This window comes from Alligator sinensis, unplaced genomic scaffold (assembly GCF_000455745.1).
Source record: "Alligator sinensis unplaced genomic scaffold, ASM45574v1 scaffold839_1, whole genome shotgun sequence".
Taxonomy (NCBI): Eukaryota; Metazoa; Chordata; order Crocodylia; family Alligatoridae; genus Alligator; species Alligator sinensis.
This window is the reverse complement of record NW_005841885.1, coordinates 3,076,504-3,104,432: the sequence shown is the minus strand read 5'-3', so window position 1 is coordinate 3,104,432 and position 27,929 is coordinate 3,076,504. Positions and strand designations below refer to the sequence as shown.

General features: G+C 43.7%; 1 protein-coding gene across 5 annotated transcripts; it reads right to left on the bottom strand.

The window, feature by feature from the left end:
* Positions 1-194: 194 nt before the first annotated feature.
* Positions 195-26,861, bottom strand: CFAP100 (cilia and flagella associated protein 100). 5 transcript variants are annotated; one of them, XM_025196832.1, is made up of 17 exons: positions 26,724-26,861; positions 24,880-24,946; positions 24,232-24,409; positions 21,468-21,542; positions 20,602-20,708; positions 19,234-19,426; positions 18,219-18,286; positions 17,368-17,531; positions 15,575-15,655; positions 12,559-12,740; positions 12,285-12,474; positions 9,847-9,916; positions 7,527-7,678; positions 6,552-6,687; positions 5,859-6,061; positions 3,269-3,362; positions 195-2,300 (listed from the first exon to the last, which is right to left on the bottom strand). In XM_025196832.1, exons 3-17 carry the CDS (start codon positions 24,296-24,298, stop codon positions 2,187-2,189), a joined length of 1,896 nt encoding a protein of 631 aa, XP_025052617.1. In that variant the 5' UTR covers positions 24,299-24,409; positions 24,880-24,946; positions 26,724-26,861; the 3' UTR covers positions 195-2,186. The 5 variants fall into 5 exon arrangements, with proteins under 5 accessions (XP_025052617.1, XP_025052618.1, XP_006017850.1 ...); XM_025196833.1 differs by having other exon boundaries at positions 24,880-24,943; XM_006017788.2 differs by lacking the exon at positions 24,880-24,946.
* Between the last annotated feature and the right edge of the window lie 1,068 nt (positions 26,862-27,929).

The following is a 27,929-nucleotide window of genomic DNA, read 5'->3' as shown; positions in this document are numbered from 1 at the left end:
TGTGTTAAAAACACTTGTTTAGAAAAATATAGTCTGAATGTTAACTTAGCTCATGTTGAGTTCCCCATCTCCTTATTCCTTTTACACCCAAAATAATAATTTGCTGAATTCTTCCAGCAAAACCCAAAAAGGAAAGCTTTGCAATAAACCTGCACTCACTATAACAAATAAACACACAAGCTAAAGTTCCAGCAGTATCTGACAGACATTAGTTATGCTTGTTTCCAAGCACTGTGATTATGTCCAATACAAAAACTGTTGCCAACTTACTGATAAACTGTCCACTATCTCTTTCACTGTATTTTTGTGTTACTACTTGATCTTCAGTGAAATCCAGAATATCTAGTGAACACTGAGCTTCCAGCTGGCTTACTGATCATGCACTTGCCAGGTAGACTTTTTTTTTTTTTTTAAGATGGAGGGAAGAATTGCCTCATTTGAAAAATTACAGTTACTAGAGAAATGGTTGTCTGTGCTGTACTTAATTGAATTTCCTAAACCCAAATAAGCATAGATTGTATAGAGTTTCATTTGGAGAAACAAAAAATCTTTGGTTCAGTTTTAAGGTAGTAACTTAAATGTTTCTAATGGTGATGTACTGAATGCCTTTAAAATTATGTATAGGAGTTTGATAAAGGGGTGTATGTATGTGGTTTTTTTATAATTCTTCAATGAGGTGCGTGCGTGCACATGTGTATATTTTTTACAGAGTAAGATATGTCATGCAGAAAAACGTGATCTTTCTAATCTTGCACATATTTATTTATTTTACAGTTATACAGTTGTTGAATTCACCCAAGGTCATTCAGAAATGCTTTTACTTCCTGTGCCTTTTGAACTATGTATGTGTCCAGATGAATACTTGTTTTGTTTCTGAGACTTGAAAGCAGTATACAGGTTACTCTCACTTCAGACTGATTTTTAGGCAGTATTTTATCCTCTGGTTGAACCAGTTTTATTTTTCTATCTTGAGCCTAACTATTTGACCACTGGCTCTACCTATTTCTATTTCTCTTGAATTCACGGCTCATGCCCAGGGGGACCTCTTACTTCCCTCAGGTGGGGTTTCCAGGGCAGCGAGCTGTTGCAGAAATCTTAACCCATCCATTGACTGCTGTATTTTTTTTTTCATCATGGAGTCCAGAGGCAAAGGGGATGATGAGTCAGCTGCAGGAACACGGCACCACTGAACAGGTTACTGGGTCTTGGTTTAGAACAGTCTCCACGTTGTCCCTGGAAGCTGAGTTGCTTGAACTCACCTAACACCTGTTGATCCTTCCATTCTCGTGGACCATACGAGTTCTTCTTAAGTTAAGAAAATGGCCGAGGAACCACTCCATCTTTTTATGGGACTTAGAACTGACTCTGTTTCTACTTCTGAAGATGTACCTCACTTGGCTTTGTAAGTGAATGTAAATTGCTAACTGCTTGGGGCTGAGAATTGGATCAATCGGCTTGAAGTCCATTGCTGGCAATGGACACCTAAAGAACTGCTGGTGCAAAAAAAAGGATTAATAAAGCTTTTTTTATGGTCAGCTTGTCATTGGGTTTGTTCTTGATAATAAGCAACTACATCTCTTGCAGTTAGGCTTTCATGCAAAACAAATACGTGATAGCTCTCTCCCTCTGCAGTGCTTGTTCTTTGTCCCCTCTCAACTATAGAAGGCTCAGTACTAATGGGGTGGAACTCCTAATGCAGCCCCAAAACTTCCCCTCCTGGGAGGGGGTATCGCCTTTGTTTTTATACTTTCTCATAGGCATGAGGTTTGTAACAAACATCTGGCTGGAGTCTAGCTTTGTCTTGCTATAACTAAGATATCATCCAACTGTATAATAAATCTTATTTCCCAAGTTTCCAGGGATCTTGCTACTGGCGTGAGTAACTTTTATGAAAAATCTTTTTGCTGACAGAAGGTCCAGATGCAAAATTGGAGTTGCTTTAGTTTTATTTTCCTCGGTAAACAGTTACTTAAAGCAACATTGTTTGGCTTCAAGAACGGGCTTAATGAAAACAGTACTCATCTGGGGCGATGGGGTTAGCAAAAATGAAGAATCTTTTATTGCAAAGTTTCTATGTAATTCGAAAAGCACAAGTTTTATCGTGAGATTGCCCTGGAATACAACTAAAAAGCATTCTGTTTGGCACAACTGGTTCTCATCTACTTGGCCTAATCTTACTTGAGAAATTAAGTGAAGTAGTAGAGAGCCTCTTCCTTCTCTTTATCAATTAGCCCTTGATTCTCATCTTCCTTTTCTTTGATGGGGGGAGGCTCAGAACGAAACACCAGTCTTCGGCCAGTCTGCAAAGAAACAAAAAGCATGCCAGAGCTTATGAAAGCAAATACTTCGGGCACAAGTACAAATTGTTTAAAGACGTGTTCTGCTGCAACAACTTAAGGTTTCCTTTTAAGAAAGGACAGCACCCCCTGCTTTCTGAATAACAACTTCCACTGCTCCCTCTATTGCCTTCATGTCAATTTTTGCTAATGAAAACTGCTCTTAGGTTGGCTCAGGGCTGTACTGGTGTGTTGTCATTGTCTGTTTTTCTGGGCTTGTACAAAGTTCCTGCACTTCAGGATAAGGTTTTAGTTGGACTATTTTTAATGCAAAACCTTATCTATCCCTTCCTGCTTTAAATGGTGAAAGGAAATGCTGGTGAAGCATGTAGAACACTTCAGCGGTTAGTGAAAAATGATTATTCTTCGCTAATTGAAGAATAATTGGATCCAAAGCATCTGCTTTATTCTCGTTCTGCTGTGATTTTTTTTTAAAGCACATGACCTTGAACAAGTTATCACAGTTTAACCGTGCTCAAAAAATGGGTACAGTCTTGCCTTTCTGTTATACAGTTGTATTCATAATGACATGACTTTTCAGAGGTACCAAGTAGGTAGAACTCCAGTGGCAGGCAGAGATCCTGTTCTATGGTTCTGAGGTGCAGGTCGAAGCAGGGCAGCCCAGGAACAGCAGCAGGGTGAAGGTGGCCCTCCTGAGCTGCTTTCAGGTCTGGGACAGCCCTAGGTGTAAACTTAATCCAGGCAAATTGTGATAGATCTGCCTGTTCTTCTCTGGCACCAGTACCAGGGCTTGAGGTACCCTTGGAAGGATAGCTGAGGTTTTATTTTGCTATTCCAGGCCCCTCTAATCATTATATAAGCTGAGATGCTTGCCCAAAGCTGTATCGTAAGGGCAATTGTGAATTGCTTGTGAACCAAGGAGCTTCTTTTCCTATGGATTCCACTCCAGTATAAAGGAGTCACTGGATTACCTTTTTCTTTATATCAGCTTGTGCTCTTGCCAGTGCCCGCTGTATCCTCTCCTCCTGCAGCTGTCTCTGTTGTTTTATTTTTTCATCCCTGAGCCTTTTGGAAGAGTTGAGCAAAACACATGAGTTAATGATAGGCAGAACTGAATTTTTTTATCCAGATTTCCAGTAAGAAAGACAAAGGCACAAGCCCAACTTCTAATGCAGGGAGTGCTCCATTTAGCTCTGAGAGCAGTTCTGTAACTGTAAACTGAATGCACTTGAGTGCAATTGATTCCCCCCTGCCCAAAGAATGCTTAAATGGAGAAGTGTAGAAGTGGACTTAGCAGGTAAGCACAGTTCTGTTTCTGGATCTGTCACTGACTTGTTGCATCTTCAGCAAGGCATTTGCACCCTAAAATAGGGCTAATGATACTTTGTGGGATGTTAAGTGCTTACCTTGTAACTGGTGCTTTTTCTTATCGTGAGTGCAAAATGCTACCAAATAGAAGAGTTGGCTTTGATATCCTATGATGTAAATGACTACACAAGTGCAAATCAATAGAACAATGCTTCTAATAAGATCTATGGAAGTAAAGCATTGAGTATGTCAAGTGGTAATCTTTAGCAGCCTGCTTTGCCTCATGTACCAAAGTGGGCTTCCTTCCTTGTATACTCAACTGCAGTGGAAAGGAAGCCAATGCATTTTTGTTTCTCGATATTTTCTTGAAATTCTACCTAGTTTTAAATTTTTTTCATTTTGGGTAACTTCGTTCCCTGACATTTTGCTTTTCAGCAGGGTTGGGTAGATGGCTATTTGGGAGAATGCAACCCTGATTTCCTGGACAGCCCTGCAAAATAGCAAAAGAAGGTGGAGGCATCACAGCAACCTTTGAATTTTGAGTAGGTGAGAAAGGAGAAGCAGATACAGGGAATATGACGCTTAAATTACACCTTTTCCACCCTTTCCATTGTATTTGTGATAGAACTGACTCCCCTAACTGTGTCTTCATATAGTCCACGATCTGATTGCTAGTGTGCTGCTTGCACTATGAATTGTCATTGGCCTACAGCATTTCACCAAACTATGGGGTATAGTAAACACACTAGAGGGTAGGAAGCGAATTCAGGTGGATCTGGATAGACTGGGGAAGTGGGTGGATCAGAATAGGATGCAATTTAACAAAGATAAGTGCAAAGTGCTGCATCTGGGGAGAAGGAATCACCAATACACCTACAGACTGGGAAGTACCATTCTAAGTAGCACAGCAGCGGAAAGGGATCTCGGAGTCATGGTCGACACAAAAATGAACGAGTCGCCAATGTGACAAGGTAATAAGGTGCATTAGTAGGTGCGTTACGAGCAGGTCTAGGGAGGTGATACTTCCCTTCTATGCGGCATTGGTGAGGCTGGAGTACTGGGTCCAGTTTTGGGCACCACACTTCAAGAGGGATGTGGATAACCTGGAAAGGGTTCAGAGGAGGGCTATGTGTATGGTTGAGGGCCTGCAGGTAAGATCCTATGAAGACAGATTGAGGGACCTGAATCTCTTCAGCCTCCGCAAGAGAAGGCTGAGAGGTGATCTCATGGCTGTCTACAAACTAATCAGGGGGGTCAGCAGGGAATAGGGGATACTCTGTTTACCAGAATGCCCCTCAGGGTTGCTAGAAACAACAGCCATAAACTGAAGGAGAGCAGATTTAGATTGGACATCAGGAAGAAATTCTTTACGGTGAGGGTTGCCAAAATATGAAATGGGCTTCCAAGGGAGGTGGTGTTTTCCCCTACCTTGGAGGCATTTAACAGATTACCTTGGAGGTGTTCAAAAGGAGATAAGCAAGCACCAGGCTGGGGTTACTTGACCCCAGCGCTCTTTCCTGCCCAGGGCAGGGGGTTGGACTCTATGATCTAATAGGTCCCTTCTGACCCTACAAGTCTATGAAGTCAATGAGAGCACACCTCATCTTATGAGCGTGCATTTGTGTACATGCACATGTGCTGTGTAGGAAATGGAGCTAGGTATGTGGCTTTGTCAAAGCAAAAATATTTCAGTTTGCCAGTGCTGCAACCACTATAGTACAGAGAAGTCCTTGTACAGCAAACGTTCCTTTATCTTACCAAGATGGAAATAGGGGTGAAACAGCAGAATAATTATTTTCGGTTTGATCAGCTTTTAAGTTAGCTACTGCTATCTTTGTTTATAGTTTTCTCTCTTAGAAGTGTAGCTCAGCTCATCATCACTTACTGAGACACAAGGATTTTTTGGGTGATATCTTTTACTTGGACCAACTACATGGTTGGAATAAAGTTGGACAAGGAATTGCATTTGAAAGCTGGTCCAATTTTACCCCAACCATGCAATTAGTCCAATAAAAGATGTTTCAAAAAAATCCTTGCCTCACAGCTACATCACTTCAGTGCTACCAATAATTTATTAGTAATATATGGACTTTTTGTTGTGCACCCTCAGTCTGCTTTGACATGTGAGAGCAGTTTCCCTGACTTATTTTTACCTTTGGAGTTTCAAAGATGCTGTTCAAACTAAACTAGAACGGCAAAGTGATGGTGCCCAGACAGAAGCAATGCCAGTTTTGGGGTAGCATTTCCTCTTACCTCATTCTCCGCTCCTTTTCTTTGGTTTTCTCAGCCTGTTCTATCTTTGCTTGTGGGACTCTCTCCAGACACTCCAGTAGGTCATCCAGTTGGTGCTCTATGACTGTTAGCATCTGCAGGGTTCCCAGATTGGCGTCATTTTCTCCAATACAACGTCGATAGACTTCCAGCACTTTTTTGCTCAGACTTGCCAACATTTTTTCCTATACAGAAAAGATCAGGGGGAAAGGCTTTGGCTGGTGTAAACTCTTTCAGCTCCATTGAAGTTCCTTCCTTCCTTTTCATGTCCTTGTGACAAGGTATTTAGCAGAATCTAGAGGTTCACTGGAATCTGACAGGGCTGTGCTGTGAGCACTTCTGTTATGGTCTGAAATGTGCAACCTCTGGGATGTCAACTGTGTCGAAGCACCCACACCAACCCAGCCCCCTCCATTGGAGTTGGGATGGGTATACCAGCTAAGGACCTCCCTAGTATAGTCAGCTAAATAATTTTAATTCCATTAGTAAACCTCAATTCCTTGTCTCGGGTGTTCATACTTTGAACTTCTAGGTCCAAAATGTGCATGTAAGGAAGGGTGCTAACCTCTCACCTCAGGAAATGTATTACATAGGCCAGCTTTGTCATGGGAAACAGCAAGGTGAGACTTTTCTCACCAGTCTCTTATAGGCTCAGATCTTGATCTCCACACATACCTGAAACTCTGATTTGAACTCTCCAAAGGAAAAGACTTGAGCCTTGATTGCCAGGTCTTTTGCTGTTTCCTCTTCTTTGGCAATGGAGGCTTTCAGGGTAACTTCAAGCTGCTCTAGCTGAGCTATCTCTCGGCCCCTAGTCCAGAAGGAAAGGAGCCAGGTCTCAGAAGGGTGCAACTTGGACACAGCTTTCCTCCAGGGTTGGTGGAGGTGACGGCTATACCCCCTCCTACCGGAAGATGGAGCCTCATGCCTTCATGGCATCACTCCCTTCTGGTTTGCAGGTTGTGCTCAGATTAGTTCTAATCTCCAAGAGCTAGAAGAAGATTCTGGCTTTCTGGATTGGCATTTACTGCAGAGGGTTTTTATTAAATGTCTGAAACCTTCTGAACACCAATAAATTAAGACAGAATGTAGATTCCTATTTACATGTATTTACAACAAGCTAAAAATGCACCTAAGTCACATGGCCTCCTGCCATGGCAAGGCTTTGATCCAATTGTAAGTGGATTTTTTGGTGATTTCCCCTGCAGAGGATTCTAATTTAAATGACAGTCAATGTTGGGGTTTATTCCAGCCCAGATCATTGGGCAGATACCTTTGTGCTTTATTTGACTGATCATCAGGTGTTGTTTCTAGAGTGAAACAAAGTTGACTTGTTCACCTTCTCCACCCAAGACCCCAGCTCTCCATTCAACAGTAGCTTGAGAATCAAGAGCCCAACTCAAACCTGAAGCCAGACTTCCTGCTCATTGACAGACCACTCCCCACAACACGCCCCCTCCAAACCCACTAGCTCAAAAGTGGCATGGTGAACACAGTTCATCTGAGCAATGCACAATAAGCAAGAGACTCTTCCTTAATTCTGCTCTGCATGGACCATCTAGTGGTCATCTATGATCTTGAGCACTATGATCTGTGTGTTCAGGGGAGAGTCCAAAGCAGAAATGCATGCAGAATCCTTTATCTACTTACATTTTATTTTGTGTCGTGGTGAGAGCATGCTTCAGTTCATCTAGAGTTTCCTCGGTCTCCCGGGAATTCTGGATGAGGGACAGGTTCTGCTCTTCCAGCTCGGTGAAGATGTTCAGCAGCTGCTTTGGATCTGTAAAATACAGCTCTGGTGCCTGGGGTGGTAAATAAAGAATATTGGCTCCTTTAGTGTATCTAGCTTTCTAGCAATTAACAACCTGGATGCAGCAGTTGGGCTAAAGACTGCATCTTCTATGCACACTTATTACCCAGCATAGTAAATTACATAGCATGTACACAGAGCGATTCAGACATGTTGTCTGCCCCAAAGAGCTTACATGATAAATAAAAGAAAGCAAGATGTGGGCAGTGGTTCAGGGGAGGAACAGCGTGGGAGTTTGCTTAGCCGACAAGACTTCTTCCCAGGCTCGTTCCCTCTTCCCCAGGAATCAAGGCCCTCTCCTTCCTAGCCCCAAGTCAGACATGCAGCGCTTTGGGCCAGTGGGAGCGGAGGGGGTTGTGGGCACTTCAGAAGGGATGTGACAAGACTTGGTCTCCAAGCACCTATGGGCTAGGCTGTTTCTAGCACTTTTTTCTTCCCTTTTCCCCTGTAACAGGGCAGTCTGCTCCGTTAAGAGGATCCAAGCAGCCCAGTTAGGGCTCATCTCCTTGTAATTTGAAGGATTCTGGGATATGTAGCCTCAGTTGAACCACATGACCGAGACGAGGCGGCGAGTCTATCACGAAGTAAAGCCTGCCATAAAGAGCCATTTCTCATGGCCTATCTATCCTGGTTTAACTAGATAAGTGATTTCCTTTTAATTAAATGTAATTGAAGTAATGCCAAAGGGTTTTATTTGGTTCCAATTCCCAGTTCAGTTGCCTGGGAACACACTTAAATGGGAGTAAGCAATATTAGAGCAAAGAGGTATCCATACAGGGGGGTAACTCGGATGCTACCAATTTCTCTGTAGAAAACTTTTTAGTGGGAGACGAGCCAGGTCGGAGGCAAAACCTGAGCTAGTTTTATTCACAGGAGCCCAAGCACATTGGTTGGGAAAAGAGCAGCAGTTTGGTCCTGGGAAGAGGCAGGATCAAGGCCCGGAGACCTGAGCTCTTTGCTGAGTCCAGTAGAAAATGGCTGAGAAGAGAAGCAGGGCTGAGGGTTGTCCGTAACCTGAGATCCCAGGTGGACCCTACAGCGTGGAGAAGTCCTGGACTCCATCACGGTGTGACTGGAGAGTGGGTTGGAAACCCCTGCGAATGGGGGAAGGAGAAGAAACAGAAGATGGCCAGGTCCTTGGGGAGGGCTGCATCCCAGTAAAGAGCCTGGATGGAAAATTCTGGATCTTTCCAGTTTTACTGGTCTTGTTTTGCACCCTACAGGGAGGACTTTCTGCTTTGGCCAGGTGATCAACTGGCTAAAACTGTTAACTCACCAAAGCATCCGAGTACCTGGAGAGAGGCAAAAAGAAGAACCTGGACGAGATGGATATGAGCCGAGCGTAGTCTTACACAGAACCCGGTAAGAACCCATAATGCCATCCTCTCTCAGCGGGAGGACTCCTTCCCCCCTCTTAACTACCTCTCCAGATGTCAGTATGCACAGAGAGGTCAAAAAAGTAAAAGAGTATTGGTAGCAGCTGGTTTTAAACTGGCATAAATAGTCATGGAGGTGCCTGGAAGGTCATTTGTACAGCACTCAAGTTTGCATGCATAATTGCAGCTGATGCTGGTTCGGATATTTCTGGCCTTAAATAGACTGCTTTTGGAAGAAAGAGCTCCCTCAAAATCCTTTATTTTAACAATGATAGGGATTTTTAGAAGTTCACTTGCATTATTTATGCTCAGTATTTTCTTTTCTCCATTTCACTCGGTGTTGTCATTAGTTTAGCTTTTTTGTTTTCCAAGAGCTTGCCCTCGTGGTATTTTCCTTGGTTCACAACATAAATGGTGTGGGGAAGAGGTGATTCATTTTTTGGGGAAATTAAATGGAGCGGATGCTACCTGAATTTATAGTCTTTTACAAAACTTCAGTGTCAGACAAAATATATCACTTAACAAACTTGTGCCCCCACCCCTTCCCCCCCAACAGAGGAAATAAAGTATTCTCTGTGTCCTGGGATTTAAATGATGTTCATTGCTAAGGAATCTAGACATCTGATAAGGGAACAGGCTTGAGCTTACAAGGAAATCTTTAGATACAATAGCACTATGATTGAATGAGCAATAGCAAGAAGGCAAAGGAAACCTGAATACCAAGTGAAGGAAAGGATGGGAAGACAAATCTTATAGCCGAGTCATTCAGTACAAGGCTACTGACCTCATCTTCATCCTCATCATCAGAGCAGACTGGATCTGCTTTCTCCATCTTTAGTGAAGCTGTCTCACTCCTGTGAACAGATTTCTGGTGTCAGGCACTTAGAGAAAGGATTTCTCAAACTCTGTAAAACGAGATCTTGTCAGCAAGTGTATTATGACTATAGCTGCTACTTAAGTTGATAACAACTGCAAACAACCTCTGGTTTTTAGCTGTAAATAGCAGGCTATTTCCATGTCTAGGGTATAATACCTACCCATATTTGCTTCTAAATAGTGCTTTAAATGTTAAAAGGGTTGGGGGTCTTCTGTTAAATATTCATATGGCAATAGCCCCTCTGGCAATCCTGCTTACAGATAGGATTGTGTTGTAATAGGCTGTATACAGACATGGCCCCCGCCCAAAGTAGTTACAGTCTAAATAGTCTGGGGTCTATTTGATTGTTGCAAGGCCTTTCCATGAGTGTTGCAATAGCAGATGCAAGCCAGAACCAAAAGCACAGGTCTGTACAGCCCTGAACTTGAAGGGCGTCTGGGTCTGAATTTGCTGGATAAGCCATGTCCTATGTAATGGCCCGTACTGGTTCATGTGAAAAACCACTGGTCGAACGTGTGGTATGCAGCAGCCCTGTGCGTTAGCTTCCCAAAGGCTCAGAGCTCCTCTCCTAAACAGTGGGGTCCCCACGCAACTGAGGCTATTGTGTGTGTATCTTTAATCCCCATATCCTGAGGCCAGGGGATAAATGGAGTGACTTGAAAGCTTGGCTAATGAGAGAACTTTGGTTGTGATCCTGTAGCCACCAGCAAGCAGTATTGGAACAGGCTCCCTTGTTCCTACTTGGAAGTAATCCCGATGAAAAGCAACAGCCCCTCACAGAAAAAATTCAGCTAGCAATCTGTTATTAGTGGGGCGCTAAAGCCGTGGTTTTCCTGTATGAAGAGACCTACAAACCCTCACCAGTCGCCTTTTTAGAGAGTCAACCTTGTCTTCTTCTCCCACTTGCCACTGCTACTAAGTTACTGTGATTACAAGGGCAGTCCTTAGCAAGCACCTGTTACAGGGAATGTTCTTCTGCCTGATCCCAGTATAGGTTGACTACAACCTTAATTAATTGAGTCTAATGCCTGGTAAAAGTGAATAGAGAGGATGCTATTGCAGTGAATTCAGACCTAGTGAAACTTCTTTCCATACTGGCCTATTGTTGTGCCAAGGTATGGTGGGCCTGAGGCCAGCAAGAAAACTACAAGCCTCCCTTAATTAGGGAGGCCACTGGAAACACAGCAACTGGTTCCAGGGACAACAAATGTGAAAAGAGGGTTAGGAGTACAAGTCAAAGGTTAACGAGTGCTATGAGGGGGTACACCAAGCAGAGTACAGCGGCCAGCACCCACCGATCCTTGAAAAGTCCAAGGAGTCAGTGCATGCTGCCCAGTGCAACTCTGCCCAGAGACACGAGTGGGTGAGGGACTGGAAGACAGTCCCACAGTCACCGGGCTTCTTTCCAGACAGGATGTGAATGACTGCAACAGCAATTCAGTTGAGAGCAACACTTCTACCCAAAGGGAAGTTTTGTTGTGGTGTTAAGGTCCGGGGTCACTGTACCTCCTTGCCAGAGCCTCTTGTAGCAGCAGACAGCAGCTACAGCCCAACTTGCCAGAGTGCAGCACTTCTACTCCATGTCCTTCTGGTAGCTCCATGGGGCTGCATCTTTTGGTTGAAGCCAGAAGGCAGCACTGGAGCATCTACATTCATCTTCTGCCTGGTATTGTGCCATCTGGCAGAGGGGCTGGCAGAAGGGAGGGTGTGGCATTGCAGAGGATCTTTGAGCGAAGGCTCTCTAAGGTTTGCTCAAGCCACACAAGCCAAACTTGGCCCACAGAGCCATGTCATCCATCCCACAGGGCTCCCCAAGGGTCCAGAAATTTGACAGTGGGGGAGTGGCAGCAGCCTTAATTACTGCTCCCCTTCTGCCAAATTTCTGGGCCTGAGGGGAGTCCTGCCAACCGGATAATGTGGCCCTTGTGCCAGACTGCAGCAGCACGTGTACGGATCCTGGTGTGCAGGATCAGGTGGGGGCATGGCTAGATCAGGACAGCACATGGCCAGATCAGGCCCGGCATGGGATCCAGCCCATGGATGGACCCCACACCACTCATCTTGCCTGTGGGGTCAAAAAGGTTGGGCACTACTGCTCTGGGTAGATCCCTCAGATGATACATAAGGGGATAGCTCCACTGAACTCAGTGGACCTACAGCAACTGAAGGTCCAGCCCCTTGCATTTTGATTTGCTGTACTGACATTTCCAGATGATTGAATCCAGACCACTTTTTCAAGAAGCACAGCAGGCAAAGGATAAGCACTGTCTTGCTGTCTGCTCTCATCCTATTTAGATCTCAACTGGATTTACGATCATTGCCTTTGCTGCGTGTCTCATACTTACACCCGTCTTGCTGACAGAGGCTTGGGGTGCTGCTTTGAGGGCATTTTGCCTTGCTTGATGGATTCCTTCCTCTGGCTCTGGCTTAGAGGCCTGAGTTCAAGCTCCTCTGCAGAGAGATCAACACTCAGACGTTCTGCAGAGCCGGTGGTAGGAAACCTGCCTTGTTTGGACTGTGATGTCAGCTCCCGGCCTAAACACAAGAGGGACATATACTCAGAAGCGGAGAACTGTGTACAGTAAGGATCAGTCCGATTCTTTTCCTGGAGGCACATACCTTTGGGCACAGGGGGCAAAGTGGAAGTGTTTTCTTCTTTTGCCCTAGAGGCCATTTTCATCTCCCTCTTCTTCATCTGCTTCTTTTCGTATTCTTCCTGCCATTCTTTTGGAGACAGCTGGTAGAGGAAATCTCTGTACATCATGTACTCCTGCAGAGTGTCTTCAAGCCTGGATATTTCACTAGGAGAGAGACAGCAAATGGATTGCAGAAGGTATGTTTGACTGTGCTGATAAACTTTTCTGAAAAGCAATTTTATCCAAATAGCACGATCTCACTTGTTGAGTGCAGGGAGAGTCTGAGCTGCAAGGTATAATGACAACCATTAGGTTTTACCTCAGCCCTCTTGGTTCTGCAGGACAGGTTCCTTATCCCAGCTTCAATTTAACCTCTGCACCTACAGAAACCCAGTAGAGGTATAGGTGCTGTGCAGGTATCCTGAAATGCTTCATCTTTAATTACAGTGGAGATGATAGAATACAGTTAAGCTAAGCTCAGCTCGAGCTAGTAGTCTCAGCTACTGGGGAAAAAACCCCAGAGACTTTGGAGATCAAGGCCATAATTTCCAGATGTGAATACATTCCAGATTTGTGCATCCTATTACAGTGCTTACACAGAAAAACTGTTCAACATCTTAGATGCACACCTGATCCTTTGCACACGATGATGGCCAATTTGCATGCAGAATAGATGTAACTTGGCAAGTCTATTAGCCGCCCAGTTGTGTACCTATTTGGGAGCCTGCCTTTGCACTCAAGCACTTAAAAGAATTAAGATGCAAATGTCTCTAGGTGTTCCAAGCAGTGATGCAGAGCTTCATTAATGAAACTGCACAGCTGAACATCAAGCTTTTGGGATGCAAATACTTTGATACACCAGTGAAGTGAAGATTTACCTCAGATTGTAATTTGTCAGTGTGAACCTTATCTCCAGGGCTTTTAAGTAAAGCCAATCTCCAGCATCCATCCCAAATCTTATCTATAACCTTATCTAAGGTGGCTGAAGGTACTATGGGAGTTTTATAAAACAGATACACTAGTTACCTTATTACCATGCTTTCATTAAATTAAAAAGCCTGAACCTTCTTTCTGTGTGCCACATCCCAGCATAGAGGTATACATTTGCTTTGCTGTGATATGGAAGAATGGAGTTTTCAGTTTGGCCATAACCAACCATCAGTTTAAGTTTACCCAAAATGGAAACTTTTAGGTTTCTTGGTGCAATAACCAAACTGAAAATTTTCTTTTTGGGTCAACCCAAACCATTTTATTTGATCTCAAACAAACAGTTTCACATCACTGCTGAGTTTCTTAATGTCATATTGAATGAAAATAGTTTGAATGTTTGTAATGGTTGCCCATTAGCCAGTTTCAGGAAGAAGATAAGATTTATCTCCTTATCTAGCTCATTGTTTTGGACTATGTGCAAAAGGTCCTGACTTTGTTTAAAGTCTTAACTTCTGAATTTTATCTTTAGAAGTCTTTTACAAAGAGCAAATATCCTGAGTTCCGAGAGATCAAACCCTAGAGCCTTTTGATCAGATTGGTAAGAAAAGGGCACTTGCAGTGATATGGAAGTTCCCCAAAAGTAATTTAAAATGATTAACAAAAGAAACTAATTACTAAGCAAAAGAATCTGTTGAGTAAGATCCGAGCCCAAATTTGGGGGTAATGACAGGCTTGAGTAGGAGTGGCCCAAGACGGCAGCTCACTCAATAAAAACTGTAACTTACCGTCCCAATTTGGAGGTGACTTCACTTGCAGAACAACGAAGGAAGAATCGCAAGTGTAGGCCGGATCAGACTGATCACCTGAACCAACCTCTCCGTGAACACGAATCTCTTAGTTCACGCTGAAGCTGCAGAGCGCCCAAAAGGGACTGAAAGAAGGGGACTTAGTCCTATCAGTATTGAGGCCAGCCCATTGAATTGTATTGCTGAGGCGAGCCCATTGAACCGTACTACTGAGGCCAACCCATTAAATTGTACTAATGAGGAATGAAACCATGTTTTGGTATTTGGCTTCTTGGAATTCCAGGATTGTAAGTATATTATGAAAATAATAGTATTGATTCAAGTTTAACTTTTAGTTGTAATTGTAGTTGTTTTTGTAATACTAATTCTTATAGCATTGTTTGGGAAGGAAGTGCATTCGGAGCATTGTTTCTGGTATATGTAATTATTGTGTTCTTAATGTTTGTGGTATTTCTAAGCTAAGCAGTGTTATATACGTAGGAAAGAGTTTTAAAATAAAATTGTGTTGTATAAATTAAGTGTGTAATCATTGTGAAATCGTGCAGTCAGCTAACTACTCCCCCAGCCAGTGCATCAAAACGAATCAGTAAATTGTGTAGGATTTTCTCTATTCCATAACCCACTACAGACACTTAACTTTATTGCTGACGTTTAGGTTGATTAGGAAATGAAAAGACCATTTCAAAAGAAAAAAGTTGAAGCTTTTTCCTTAGAAACATTTATTTCCTGAAATGAAACATTTCAATGTGTTTGACATTTTTCCCCATTCTATTTTTTTTCCTGTCAAATTCAACCCAAATTTCTGGCTGCCCTCTGTACTTGCATTGTCTGACAAATTCACTATTTATAAAGTGTGCCCAACTCATTTCAACACTGCCATCAGCCAGCACATCAGTGAGGGCTGATTGTGCCAGTTTACACCAAGACTGATTATTGGCCCACTGTCTGGTAACTCTTTTTAGGATCATTGGAAGGGCCTGGCTGAGCACAAGGATTGGGCAAGCACTGCAGTCATTGAGGAGAACATTCAAGCCCCAACTATTTTTTTAGTGGACAGGAACATAGTGTAGTCAGGACAGCATTATCCAACTGTGATGAGATTGCATCACAATCAAAGGTTGCTGCAACATGAATTTATTTGCATTGCTCCATTATGTAACTGGTCTCTTGCGGCACTTAGTTCCAGATGACACCGACAATATCACAGAATGGAGTTCCACAAGGTTTGTTAAACATGCCCACTAAATTCCCCTGGGTTGTTACCTTTGGATGTTCATCATTTGTGCCGTAAGCTCACGGATCTCTATTATTTTATCCATCTTTGCTTTGGTTTCTCTCTCAGCACTAGGGATGAAGAATACACAAAAATAACTTCAGGAATAGCGTGCAAATATGCAGAGCACAGGAGATCTAGAGGGGCATGGGGAGAAGGGTAGTGAATGGGGGGAAATAAAAGGGGCATGAGGAAATCTTTATATTTGAAAATACACCATACAAAGTTCATCCTGATGGCCAGGAGGACTGAAGCCCTCCATTTATCTTTCACAGTGTCCAATAATGTTGTCACAATTAGAGCAGAGTCTGATTGCAGTGGCTTGCTCCATTCTCAGCTTCTCTACACTTCTATGATACTTCTTGTCTACTGGATTGAAATAGTTTCTATTTTCACCCAGGGCACTGTTCACACTGTTATGATTTGGACATAGCTGCTGCCTTTAATTAATAAAGGTTAAGCTTCTTTATAGAACTAGGTAGCTAAATTAACAGCAGCCCCCACTCTAATCGCAGGCATATGCCACCATCCAAAACAAAGCCTCATATGGTTATACAGGGGGTGTTTTGCTGCCTATCATTTTGTGGAAGTTTGTAGAAGAATGGACCAAAGGAACAAGGGAAGAAGGAAACAAGGGAGCAACAGACACTAATTGAACAAGCACTGAGCATGTGGTCTTGGGGAGATCTTGGAGAAAGAACGAAAGATTTTTGGGCAGAGTGCTGGCTGAAAGGGGCTTGGAACGGTGGACAAACACGTGGTTCGGTTGATGCTGTGCTCAGAGAAACAGGACTTTGTATGCTCTTTATAAACAAGACTGCATCAAAGCAACGCCCTATGGAAATCCCCTGCAATACCTCAAACTTAGCTAAGTGCTCCAGTCAATGAACGGTAACAATATTTCCCCCCACACCATTCACCTTTATGGGATAGACGGAAAGAATTTCAGGTCCCAAATGACTTTTTTGAGTGTGGTATTATAAGGGATGATAGAGAAGCAGAAGTCCCTCCTCCAACCCATTTCCTACAGAAATGTTTCTTTACCATGGTCTGGGACAGGTGACTTAGAACACAGTATTTCTCACAGACTTAGTGTAGACACGTTCATGTTTTTTCAGTGGAATAGGATCACACTTGGGTGCTGAAGTATTACTGAGGTACGTAATAGTTATGTAATAGGTGGAAGAGGATCTGGTCCTAAGAGTCTGTACTGTGTTGAGCCAGTGTGAACCTAGTTAGAGGTCCATGGGTGAAGAACATCTGCTTGGGAATTTGGCTGAGGTTGCTCTACCATTTTTGCAATGGGTGGAGGTAAGGGCCAGCTCAGTGACAAAGGGCAGTTGCTGCTGCTGGCTGGGAAGAAGGTGACCACAGGTGACTACTCTGTCTGGAAAACTCAAGCTGGGAATCAGTAGAAGCACCACCTTCACTGAGTGTTAAATCTCCCCATTGGACTCCAAAGTGGGTTGGAGCAGCTGATGTCATTTGTACCTCCTTTCCACAGCTTTAGTTTATTGCACGTAATGGGCAGAATGCTGCAAGGAGTATTTTAGCAATCTACTGTGTGATGTCTGAATTTGGAGGACCTGTGTGTAACACCTAGGACTGGAACTGAAACAGTGGTACCCATAAATGGGGGCTTGACTCTGCAGTCTCTCTATATATCGAGCTCCCACAGATGGTAGTGGGGACACTGGTATGGCAGGAGTCTTCCCTGTGAGACCACTCCATGTCCAGACATGGTTACCAGAGACCACAGGGGCTATCCCACTACTTGCGTTACATTTTCAGGGCCTGAGCGGAGTTTTTATCATTCTCCTTCAGGAAATCATCAAACATGGCGGCGTCCTTCTCCAGGTACTGTTCAGCCTTTTCCAGCTTTGCTTCCTCTTCAGCTGCTAGGTTTTCCAGCTTCTGAATCTCATCTCTCTTTATTGCGATGGCGTACTGAAATCAACCCAAAAAGGCAGCCTTGTGACTCACTCCAAATCTCCACTCAGCTTGGTTTATTTAAAGTGCTGGTCCCTTTCTGGCTGCTGCTGCCATTATGACATCAAACACAGAAATAACCGCACTTTGATAGCAGCTTTTGTTGAGGAATTCAAAGAGCTTTTTGCCTCCAGACACTCACTTGCAGTGGGTGGACTGAGGCATGGAGGTGTTTAATGCGTCACACAGCAAATTAACAGGAAAACTAAAAACAGAACCCAGGGGAATTAAAACCCAGCTCCCTTCCTGAACCACTAGATAGCATGCTTGGCTTTAGCTGAATTACAGTGATGTGACACTGGAGTAGCAATGAGCTATCAGGTCCTATCTGTCTAGGTGTGCTGTCTGAGTAGCTGAGTCTCTTACAAACATTAATTATTTGATCCTCCCAGCCACCCTGCACTTTGTTTTCCAGGTGAGGAGCAATGAGAGATTAAGTGAATTATGCAAGACTATGCAGCAAGTCTTGGGCTGAGTCCCACTACAGTGCATCAGCCACAAAACCAACATAATCACTGAGACCAGCTCCCCGGTTCCCTCTTCTAAGCACTATGCAATGCCGTATTTAAAATAAAAACATGCAAGAGAAGAGGTCACAGCATAGTTGCTTCAATTAAATCTTATTTATAAACTAGAGGCAAGTACCTGCATACGAAACATCTCCCTTTTCTTGTTTATATATTCATGCAGGCTCTCTTTTTCCACCTGCTGGTCTGAAATGATGGAAGAAAAGTTGTGGGTGTGGGAGGGGGACCATGGAGTCAAGGCAAAAAAACACAGCAATCAAACAGAGGGTAAATGCAAACCTGTATTTCATAATGGGGGCTCATTCTGATGGGGCAGATGTCTGTGCTTGAGACCTGAATGAGAAGTCCTGATTATACAGTATCTTTTGGACAAGGTCATATCAAGCTTGGGATCTTTGTCTGCTGGAGAGGAAAACCAGGTAGGAGATGGGTAGCAGAAAGTGAGCTGAATGACCTTGACTTTGACTAGAGGACCAGCAAAGATGTGGGAGCCTTTCAGCACTTGAATGGGGTCAGAGTGTTTTTAGCTGACAGAAAAACCAGGATAATTTTTTGAAGCTGAGAGATCCAGATACTTGCTTTAAAGAGCAGAGCTCTTAGCCTTTGTGGCATTTGGTTTTTGTTATTGAGGTCTGTGTTCAACACTGCATTTAAGCATCAAAGCTTAGAAAAAAGGAGACAAAGCACATAAAACCAGAGGTTGAGGCTTGGGGTGTATATGAAGCGACAAGGAAGGCAGAGGTGTAGTTCTTGGGCCTCATTCTCCAGATAAGTCAGCTTTATACTGACTAGAATGGAGTTACATCAGTGTCAGGATCAAACTGATAAGAGAGTGGAAAATCACCCCCTTCCAGAAGAGCCAAATCCTGGTCCTATGTCAGTCACTGGTAAATCTCCTCTTACCTTTCACAAGATCAGTATTACAATTTGCCCTTAAGTCCAGCAAAGTGCAACTTTGCTAGATCACAACTCAGCAGAAAGATTTCCACACCCCAGAGTCTTGAGGATCCCTAAGTCAAAGCCTGTGATGACTTGCTCCCCTGGCAGCAGTGCTGAGGTCAAGAAACAAGAAACCTTGCAGCTCTCATTCTCCCTATGTGGCTTTGTTTTAGTCCATCATGTGCATTTCCTACCTTTGGTCACTGCTATCTTCCATGAGAGACTTTCTTGGAGGGCTCTCATTCGCTCTGTTTCTGCTGCCAGTTCTCTGTCCTCTTCCTCCTCTTCCTTCTGAAGCTGTTTCTTGAACTCTGATTGCTTTACATTCATCATACTGGAGTAGGTCATCTTCTCATGGATTTTCATGGTCTTTTTTCGCTGACGTTCCTATGGCGAGACTTCAATTAAGTGGTCACCTTATACTTGTCAAGTACTTTGTCCAGAATAGATTTCAATAACTCAAGATTTTCACCCTGTAGCAAATCTCACCATTAGGTTGTTTTTCTGCCCTGTTCAGCTGAAGTGTATTATCTCAGTTTCTTCCCATAAAAACTAGGGATACTGGGAGCAGCCAAAACACTTCATCTCTTTTCTTGGCATTTCCAGCCCTCAGCTTACAGAGTCTTACTGTAGATCCTCCCTCGTGCTGTATTTTAACCAGTCTAAACATGGTCAGTGCCCGTGTTTCCATTTGTGGGTTGTTCCTGAGTGGGAGAATGGGGACTTGGAGAATCTCCTGTTCATTTGTCCATTACTGGGATAACATTTGTCCTTCCATCCAAAAGAAGTTAATCTCTAGGACCAACCAAAATTCAAGGGACCTACAGGCAGAAGCTCATGGCTTCCACCGTATTGCCTTGTGTCAGCAGTCCCTTAGGGAACAGTCCTGCTATAGCTGGGCTGTCAGAAACTTCACTCAGTCTCCTCACCCTGTAGCAACCATAAGAAAAGCCCTCCAAGATAGTGAGGAGTCAAAAAGCATGGTACTGGGTGCACTCCCACCACCAGCTCCATTTGGGGAGGGTGTGTTTTCCCCTTCCAGGGACCTTGGGCCCTGAATTCATTTATCCTTCCATCCAAAGCATCTGTTTAGCTGAGGGTTCAGACGCTAGCACTGAACACTAACATGCAGGCTGTCCAAGGAAAGGGGTGTGCCTGGTTAACTTCAAAATGGGAGATCTGGGAAACTGGATCAATGCTGGAGAAATAGAAGGGCCTACGGCAGCTGCTTTATTTAACAGGGACAGGAATGGTCCATCTGCCATTACTTGTTCGAAAAAGAAAGAAGCCATCCAAAACAATATGTGTAAGAATAGCCATTAAATGTCCACCCAGACTGTCAGCTGATATGAGTCAGTCTAGCTCCATTAACTTCACTAGGTTCCAGCTGGCTTCAGATAATCTACATTGCTTTACATCAGCGGAGAGTCTGGTCTATGATGTTCCTTTATACAGCAATTTAATTTTTATTCAGCCTTTATGCATGCAGTCATCTTATTTGCAATGCATTACAGCCTTTTTAGCTTTTATATGCATTCCTCCATTTCTTTTTTTATCCATACCTTCTTAGCTTTTTCTCTTTCCTTGTCTCTTAATAGGAAGATATCAGTATTTGAAGGGATTTTAAATGGGTTTTTCATCATCTGTGACTCATCCTCATCTGTGCATGCTGTAAGACACACGACACAATTAGTAGAATCTCTTTGTAGTGAAAATTATGAGCTCTGTTCTGATCAAAGTCATCGTAGTGCTATTCAACTTGTCCAACGTATTTTAAACAGATGTCAGTTTATAACAGATCCCCAAATATGGGATTGTTCCCTGTGGAGACAAGCATTTTCAGAGTAAACTTCCCTAGAAATGGAGACTTCACAAGGGGCAAAACAGCAAAAGCCTGGTCCTATTCCACCTGCAAGGCTCATAAATGGCCTCTAAGCATCTACACGTGAACCTGTTCCATCTGTCTGGACTTCCTGAAAAACAATTTCCTTTTGTAATGTGCCTTCATCTTAGGTATCAGACTACGTCACAAAAAGTAGTGATGAGTATTATTGCATTAATGCTTTTTCATTGCAAATCCTACCTGAGTAAGAACAGAATAAAAACTCCAAGTAAGGAGACCAGGATTTGGCCATATTAAAGGAGTTTACTTTAACATAGTATCGCTGATGGACCCTGTTACATATAGCATTAAAAAGTAGCATGCTTTCAGCACTTTGAGGAGCCTGTGATGGCAAAGCAAAGACCCCACTGTTCCTCTCTTCGCTTCCCCAGTCCATTTCCCTGGGGCCAAGTCCTAAAGCCTTTACTCAGTGTTATACTTTGGGAGAGCTCACCCTGAAGCTAATGTTGGATAGAAACATAAGGAACAGTTTCCAGATTTGACCCATTGCTAACGTTAAGACTTGAAGGAGCCTCCTGAGGTTACCTGAAGGTGTAGCTGTTGCTTCCATTCCAGATTTGGGAGATTGTGGTGCTGTTTGCTGAGATATTGTTCTTGATCCTGATCCAAAAAAACACAATGAATCAATAGCCACCAATAGCCAATGCAGATTCTAGAACAGGCAATGTCTGAAGCAATAGGAATGATCTCCAAAGCTTTGTGTTTTTTGCCTTTTCATAGACCTCACCTACAAGTAGCTTTGGAAGCCTGTCACTGCAAATTGTGCACTTCAGCCCCTGCCTCTCCTCCTAGTTCCCTCAACATCCTTACCTTGGTCAGGGAGAACAGCTTGTTTTTCCCTTTTAGTAGCTTTGTCTGGTTTGTATGGGGAATGCTTGTTACTCAACTCCACATGAGGGGTTACACTTATATTCAGAATATGTAAGTGGTTTGTTCCTTTTGAATAGTTTCACGCCCTTTGGCTGCACTGTCGCTGGGATGTTGGGATTTGTACTTTGAGTTCCACTGACCTGAAATGTATGCAAGCCACCCCTGGCATCTGGGGGAAGAGACTCAGTGAGATACGTTACCGGAGCATGTTTTTCCAATCCAGACTGAAGGGCTGGTCTGAAGGGAAATGAACACAATAGCCTGTTGCCAATCCGACCTCAAGGTCATTTCCTGATCAGAGTGAGGTCATTTTTCACATCTTGTGCTGAACCATGTGGTGGTTTTTGATGGGAAAAAGGACAATTTATTCAGGTAAAAAAAATACATCTGTGAATAAATTTAGGCTGGAAATCAGGAAAAGCCTCCAAAGCCTCAGGGGAATGGAGGTTATGAAATAGCAGTCCAGTTGGAGTAGTGGGGACTAATTGTTTTTAACACGCAGTCTGGTTAGTTTACAAACAGGGTTATTTGACATGGTTGCCTATAATAGCAGGACCCAGGACACGATTACCCAGAAATCTCCTCTAAAACATAAATTCCTCCATGTTTTAGTGCCTACTTCTTTTTACTAGGTTTTAATCCAACTGCAAGCCAGGCTTTCGGATGGGTCGAAGACATGGTATCCTAGCTTAAGGGCTCAGAACATCCATACACCAGGACTTCTTTTGGTAATGTAGCAATGTCCTCTCTTTTCCTCTTCCTCATTGGCATGTCTTCCATGATTGTCTTATCTGTGGGTCTGAACGTGGCTGACGAGGCTGATTCGGGAGTGACACTATGTTGTAACTCAGGCATGTGAATCTGGTGGCTCCGAATTCTTGATTCACTTGGACACACCGTTTCTGCCCCTCCCACATTTCAGTCTCTTGTTGTTGCCGTAAGGTTTCAAAGTGCTGAGATCCTTACAGCAGCCTCTTCCTCCATTTGGGGCAGTGCTCCATGACGGTATGAAAGTGGTGGTTCTCAGTAACAGATCTATCACAGATCCCTTTGAGGTTAAGATGGGAGTTAAGCAAGGCTGCATCATTGCTCCAGGACTCTTCTCAGTATTCCTCACCATGATGCTACATCTGACCACCAACAAGCTTCCAGTCAGAGTGAAGCTAAACTACCAAATGAATGGTAAATTGTTTAATTTCTGCCAACTCTGAGCCAAAACCAAGACCACCCTGATCTCAGTCATCGAGCTCCAGTACATTGATGATGCTATGCTTACTCGGAAGCAGACCTTCAGGCAACTGATGTCTTTCCTGAGGCATATAAGACAATGGGATTGATGCCTAACATTCCGAAAACTGGGGTCCTCCATCAACAAGCTCTTAATGAGCAGTCCCTGATTCCAGTAATTCAGAGTCACGGTGTGACTCTGGAGAACATTGAGTATTTCCCATACCTTGGAAGCCATCTCTTGCAGAAGGCTGACATGGAAGAAATCCAGGATCATCTCAAATGAGCAAAGCAGCCTTCAGATGCCTGAGGAAATGGTGCTTGAAGATTGCAATATCAGATCCAAAACCAGGCTCATGGTTTATCCAGCAGTTGTGATCCCCACCTTATTGTATGGAGCTGAGACATGGACGACATACAGGAGACACTCAAGTTGCTGGAGAAGTACCATCAGTGCTGCCTATGGCAAATCCTTCAAGGCCAGTGGAAAGACAGACACACTAACATCAGTGCCCTCTTGCAAGCAACCACTACAAGCATTGAGGGCAATGATCAGCCAACATCAACTTCGCTGGGCCGGCCACATCATCTGTATGACAGGCTCCAGACTCCTGAAGCAAGTTTTATTCTCCCAACTCAGTTAAGGTGTATGCTTAAGAGGAGGGCAGAGAAAGCTCCAACTTGAACAAATGCAACACCAACATCAATTCATGGAAGACTATCGCCCAGGACCTCCGCAAATGGAGGAAGAAGGAAGCAATATGTACATACATAGGAGTTGACCTGAAGCCCACAGTCATCAATGGGAATGTTTTCATGGACTTCAGTAGGCTTTGCTTCAGACCCAAAGGTACAAATTCTGCAACAAATTCTAAGTAGAGTTATTTGGATTAAAGACTGTGAATTTGGCACAGAGTGGTTTAAATTCCCTTTTGAGGGCATATCCAAAGGTAACAAATCTTTGGCCAGGAAATACCTGTTGCACACTACCAGAATACTTAAAAGGAATTTGCTTGTGTTTAGTTTTGGCATCACGTTTCTGCTGTATAAGGAGCAAAATATTACTAACAGCAACTCTCATGCTCTCTATCTAGCACCACAGATCAGAGTACCCCTGCCATTCCCCAGTTCATGCTATGAACCCATCATTAGATTTGTACTTTGCAAGTGAGTTACTGCTTAAGATTCTTACTTGAAATGGCTCCGGAGCTGCAGGTTTCTTGGGACCGGATTGAACGCGTATGGGACAAAGCTGACATGCCGTAGGAATTCTGTCCTGATGGATTTTAGGGAAGGGATTGGTCTGGCTGGCAGTTGAGACTCTTTTTCCTGATGTGCTTGCAGCACTATTATACTCTCTACTAGCGATTCTATGGAGAAAGCATAATTATTTTATTGCATTAGATATAATGAATTTATTTCCAATTTTCCTTAACCAAAACACACAGCTGCTGAGTTTCCCTCATTGCTGGCTTAGATGTGGTGGAAGGGCGTGTATGACTTGCCCTGGTGTATTTCCATCACAGACAGCAGGGTCACTCCAGATGTGCACTGCTGTAATGGAGAACAGAATGCATCCACCTCCATTTGTACTAATTTTATGACTATTTTTAAGCACCATTATTTGCACTCTCCCCTCTGCTAAGGACAGCCTCTTCTTCCTGCATATAAAATCCCTTCTGTCTTCCCACCCAAAACCTAAAACCTCCCATATCCTTGACTTGGCTTTCATGCTCTATCGGCTCCAGGTCCAAGGCAAGGGGAAAGAAGAACATTCCCTTGAGAACCCTCCTCACTTCCCACAATACCTGGCTTCCCTTACGGGTCTGATCCAGCTCACCTGTTTATCTTGTGAGCTCTAAGCAGATCAGTATGGATGGTATGCCTATGTCATCATCAAACTTCTGCTATAATGACATAAGAAACTCCTTTGAATATGTTGGAGGAAGGTGGCAAACATCTGGAAGTTCACACCCTCTCAATACAAACTTCGGAGATCTAAAACCTTCCTACTATACTACTAATGCAGATGGTCTCTTGCAGGATGGTGAACATTGTGTATTGCCATTATAGTGAAACATAATGTAGTACTCAGGTCCTTGCTGGTCCAGGTTATATGCAGGTAGCAATGACTTTTTTGTGAAATTCTTTGAGAGAAACATTGCTTTGTAACACACTTAACAAATCATAAAACCCTATGGTTTTCCCTATGGTTAATTTCAAACTGTTAATGCCCCTAAGGTTTTTCTGATGAATTATTGTTTGCACAGCACTTTGAAATACTGCCAATCCCTACAGAAGTGCTAATAGACCTAATGAGCATTATTAAGCTCTGTATGGAAAAAGAAGAATTGCTGTGTCATTACAATCTTCTGGTGCATGTGTCAATGCCTCTGACATTTTTTATGCTTCAGCAGCTTGATAGCAGCAAACCGTAGTGTATGGATCAATTAACAAGCTGTACTTATTTTTAATGCACGGATAAATTAAAGAGCCACATCTCCCCAGCATCAACCTGCTTGGCAGAAAAAAAAAGAAGCTAAATAAAAGTACACAGTCATTCTAAAAATAGCATGAATCATCAGTTGCTGTGTTGCCCTAGCACTGGATAGACATTGTACAAATCCAAATAAAGAATTTAAACAGCACAGGGAAGGCAGGAGATGCTATAGGGAAAATATCACAAGGCTTGTACTCTAGTTTAGATCAGTGGTTCTCAACCTTTTTTGTACCAGGACCCATTTGTAAACATCGATGGCCAGTCCTGACCCAGTGCCCCTCACTCCTGGCCCGCTGCCCCCAGGCCCCAGCCCCCCAGTGTGTGGGGTGGAGGGGAGTGTGTGTGTGTGGGACATGGGGGGCCCCCAAGCTGTCCCTTGCAGGCTGGAACCCTGCCTGCCTGCAAGGGAAAAAACACAGTTTCCCATGTTTTTCTCCTTTAAAGAAGGATCCATTTTTTATGTTTTTTTCACCACCCTTGCATATATTCTTGTGACCCACTTTTGGGTCACGACCCACAGACAGGGCCGGAGTAACCCTTTAGTGGGCCCTAGGCAAACAAACTTGTGGGCCCCTACTTGTTTTCACTCAACAATTATAATATGTAAAATAAGCACATCTGGGCCCCTTCTTCACTTAGGGCCTTAGACATGTGCCTGGTTTGCCTACGTGTTAATCCGGCCCTGCCTACAGGCTGCAAAATGCTGCTCTAGAGCAGGTCCTTTCTAGATGGATGTCCTGCAAAAGACACACACACACACACACACACACACACACACACATACATACACTACGGGATTCTCTAGTAAAATGCGCACACCCTCCATGTAATTCCTTAGTAAAATGCGCACGCACGTGATTTCCTAGCAAGACACGCACAGAGACACACGTGATTCCCTAGTAAAATGTGCACACACACACACATACACACACTACATGCAATTCCCTAGTAAAATGCGCACACACACAAATGCACATACACGCACTACATGCGATTTCCTAGTAAAATGAGCACCCATGTGATTCCCTAACAAAAGACACACACACACACACACACACACACGGCACTACATGTGATTCCCTAGTAAAGTGCCTGATGCTTCCAGGGTCTCGGTGAGAAGCTGCACTGGATGCCCATCAAGGGAGACGGGGGCAGGCTGCGCCTCCCTGTCCCGGCTTCTTCACCCGGCTCGGAGCCCCGCCGAGATCCGCGCCCCTCGGGCAGTCGCAGCGAGGCGGGCTCAAGCCCTTGCCGCAGCTTCCACTTCGCTCCGCGGCTGCTTTTGTTCTGCACGCTTGTTTGCGTTGTCAAGGCTACCATTCTTCCCCGTTGCCAGGTGACCCCCGACGTCATAAGGGAAGGAACGCTTGCGTCACTTCGGTGCGCTCTTGCAGAAGGAGCGGCAGGGCTGCTGAGTCTGTGCGGGGGGCGAGAGATGCTCGCGTCCCCCTTCTTCCTGCCGGCTGGGCCCGGGCTCCTCCTCCCCGGAGTCTAGGGAACATTTTCATGAGCAAACTGGGGATGTTGCTGAGCAAGCATTAACCACATCACCGCAGTGATTAGAGAGAGGGGAGGCAGTCATCTGTAAGCAGCCAGAGCAGATATTCTGGGGTCCTGTCCTGATTGTCGTTTTCTCTTTGAGATATAGGCGTCCCTTGCCTCAGTTTCCCCATCTATATCACATGAGTAAGCAAATGTAGAGCTGTAAAGCAGTATTTATGAGAAGGGCTCATATAAAATCAATTACATCAGAGCAAAATATTCTGCTTATTCATTTCTAAGAGTGTATTGGTATTGGAAATATATAGGAAAAAAGGCATATAGGGGTTTTTTTTGTTCTTGGTTTTTGAAGGAGGATTTTGGGATCTTATGGAGCCTTTGTTTTCTTGTCTTCCATGTTACTCCCAAAGGGACAACATTAGTTTCATATTTATTAATGTTTTGTGTTGATGACTAGCAATTGAGCTTTCTAAAATAGCTTCTCACACTGGCAGATTTGCAGATGGTTTTGCTTATATGAACATAGCCTCTAGTCTATACTATGCTATAAATAACTGGAATTTTGTTTAAAGAACAGATGATTCCCATTTCATTGTTATGTATGTGATTCCCATAATTGCTGGTTACTAAGTATTGGATTTTGTGAACTGTAGTCTATGAGTGATTTGGGTAAAAGGAGGAAGATGCTTGTAAAGGAGGAAATTTCCATTTCGACCGCACGAAAATACTTTCACATTCAGTAGGGATGCAGAAAATTACAGGACAGTCTAGGGCTGTTTTAGTACAACTGTCTATCTGAAAATATCCCAAAATGCTGTAGATGTGAATCAGAAGGGAAATGGCAAAGCCATTTTCCTTTAAAAAATAAAAAAAATCAAGGAACAAATTCA

What these genes read in the sequence shown, in the direction of transcription:
- CFAP100 (XM_025196832.1), bottom strand. Translation starts at nt 24,298, where the DNA reads ATGTCAGCTTTGTCCCATACGCGTTCAATCCGGTCCCAAGAAACCTGC. An exon ending in TCCGCTCAGGCCCTGAAAAT is followed by an intron (nt 15,656 to 17,367) that starts GTAACGCAAGTA and finishes CTTCATCCCTAG; the next exon opens with TGCTGAGAGAGAAACCAAAG. An exon ending in ACCACGACACAAAATAAAAT is followed by an intron (nt 6,688 to 7,526) that starts GTAAGTAGATAA and finishes CTTCTGGACTAG; the next exon opens with GGGCCGAGAGATAGCTCAGC.